The sequence below is a fragment of the Neltuma alba genome, unplaced genomic scaffold (assembly GCF_004799145.2).
Source record: "Neltuma alba isolate B1F8T4 unplaced genomic scaffold, ASM479914v2 tig00000624_pilon, whole genome shotgun sequence".
Lineage (NCBI taxonomy): Eukaryota > Viridiplantae > Streptophyta > Magnoliopsida > Fabales > Fabaceae > Neltuma > Neltuma alba.
Genome location: NW_021632120.1, coordinates 11,090 through 12,421, shown reverse-complemented (window position 1 = coordinate 12,421; position 1,332 = coordinate 11,090). Strand labels below are relative to the sequence as shown.

At 43.4% G+C, this 1,332-nt stretch overlaps 1 protein-coding gene across 1 annotated transcript; it reads right to left on the bottom strand.

The window, feature by feature from the left end:
• On the bottom strand, positions 1–1,332 carry LOC114742275 (uncharacterized acetyltransferase At3g50280-like). Its single transcript, XM_028930550.1, has one exon. It carries the CDS (start codon positions 1,274–1,276, stop codon positions 290–292), a length of 987 nt encoding a protein of 328 aa, XP_028786383.1. The 5' UTR covers positions 1,277–1,332; the 3' UTR covers positions 1–289.

Genomic DNA, 1,332 nt, shown 5'->3' with positions numbered 1-1,332 from the left:
GCTATTTACTGATACTGGTTTTCCCCAACCAAAGTCAATACTGTAAAAATTGGTTCTTGGAGAACTGCTACTTCCCATAAACTTACCAATTGTGTCACTGACCTCACTTTGTGGAGGCAACTTCGGATTTCGAGTCCAATCTTCAAAATCCCCCTTGATCTTTTCCTCTGTGACTGATGATGCTGTCTTGTTCATCTCCTGAGCAAACTTGCCAAGCCCTTTATCTCCCACCTAGTCTCTTACTTTCATCTTCACATAAGCAAATTGCACTGTGGGCCCAAAATAGTTCTCAGGTATTGGTGGATAAGGAATTCTGGATCCAACAGCTACGAACACTCTGTAAGTCACCACTTCTTCTGGATGAAGATGCTGGTTTTTTTATCACAGATCTCCAAACGTGGCTCTTAACGGCTTGTAAGGAAGAGATCTTGTTTCTAATGACACCATCATCTATGTCCAACTTAGCTTTTGCTTTCAGTTCGACAATTTTTTCTCTTCTGAAGTGGAAGATCCTCTGAGATAATGGAAAAGGCTGATGTGGAGAATCAATGGACAACGCCTTAATATCAGTCTCCTTTATTTCTCTGCAAGGGATTTGTATAGGGCATGCTATCTTACCATGAGGAAACCATCGTTGGAATGAAGCGAGCTTCGAAGTCGACGACGCCATGGAGTTTAAACCATTACGAGAGATGTTAGCCCATGTATTCATGAAATCCCAGAAGGGTTTTACATCAGCAAGACAATGGTTCATCGAACGAGCGATGAAGATGCCATCCACGAGATCTGTAACTTGGCCAGCCAATAATGGGATCCAACTTCCTTCGATGTTCTTGGATCTGCACAGCGGGAAGAAGGAGTGGACAAATGGTGGAACATAAATGGATTCAATAATCTCAGCAATTGTAGTGTTCTCAGCAATAGCATGAACAAAACTTGCTCCGGCGTTGTCGCAAGTAACGGAGATCGAGAAAGTATTATCATCGCCGCCGTGAGGGATGATAACAAAACGACCAACAAGGGGCGGGAAGAAGTCGAGGGTGGAAGAAAGAGAGTCCTTAAGGTGTTGGATCGTTTTCTCTGTGTAAACTGAAGAAGAAGAAGAAGAAGATGATGATAAGGTTGGTTTGTGAAAAAGAACGGCTTTCTGGCCATATTCACTTAGCAGAAACTGGAAATCCCAGGAATTGAGCCCGATTTCTTGAGGTAAATCACCATTATTGAATTGGCTTCGTGCTTGGATCGTAGTAGTGGAGACCACTCGGATGGCTGCCATGAAATATCTGCAGTTGCCTTTACTTTCCCGTGTGTTTGTCACGGTACACACGCACA

Excerpts from the sequence above, each read along its gene's own strand:
- LOC114742275 (XM_028930550.1), bottom strand. The coding sequence starts at position 1,276 with ATGGCAGCCATCCGAGTGGTCTCCACTACTACGATCCAAGCACGAAGC.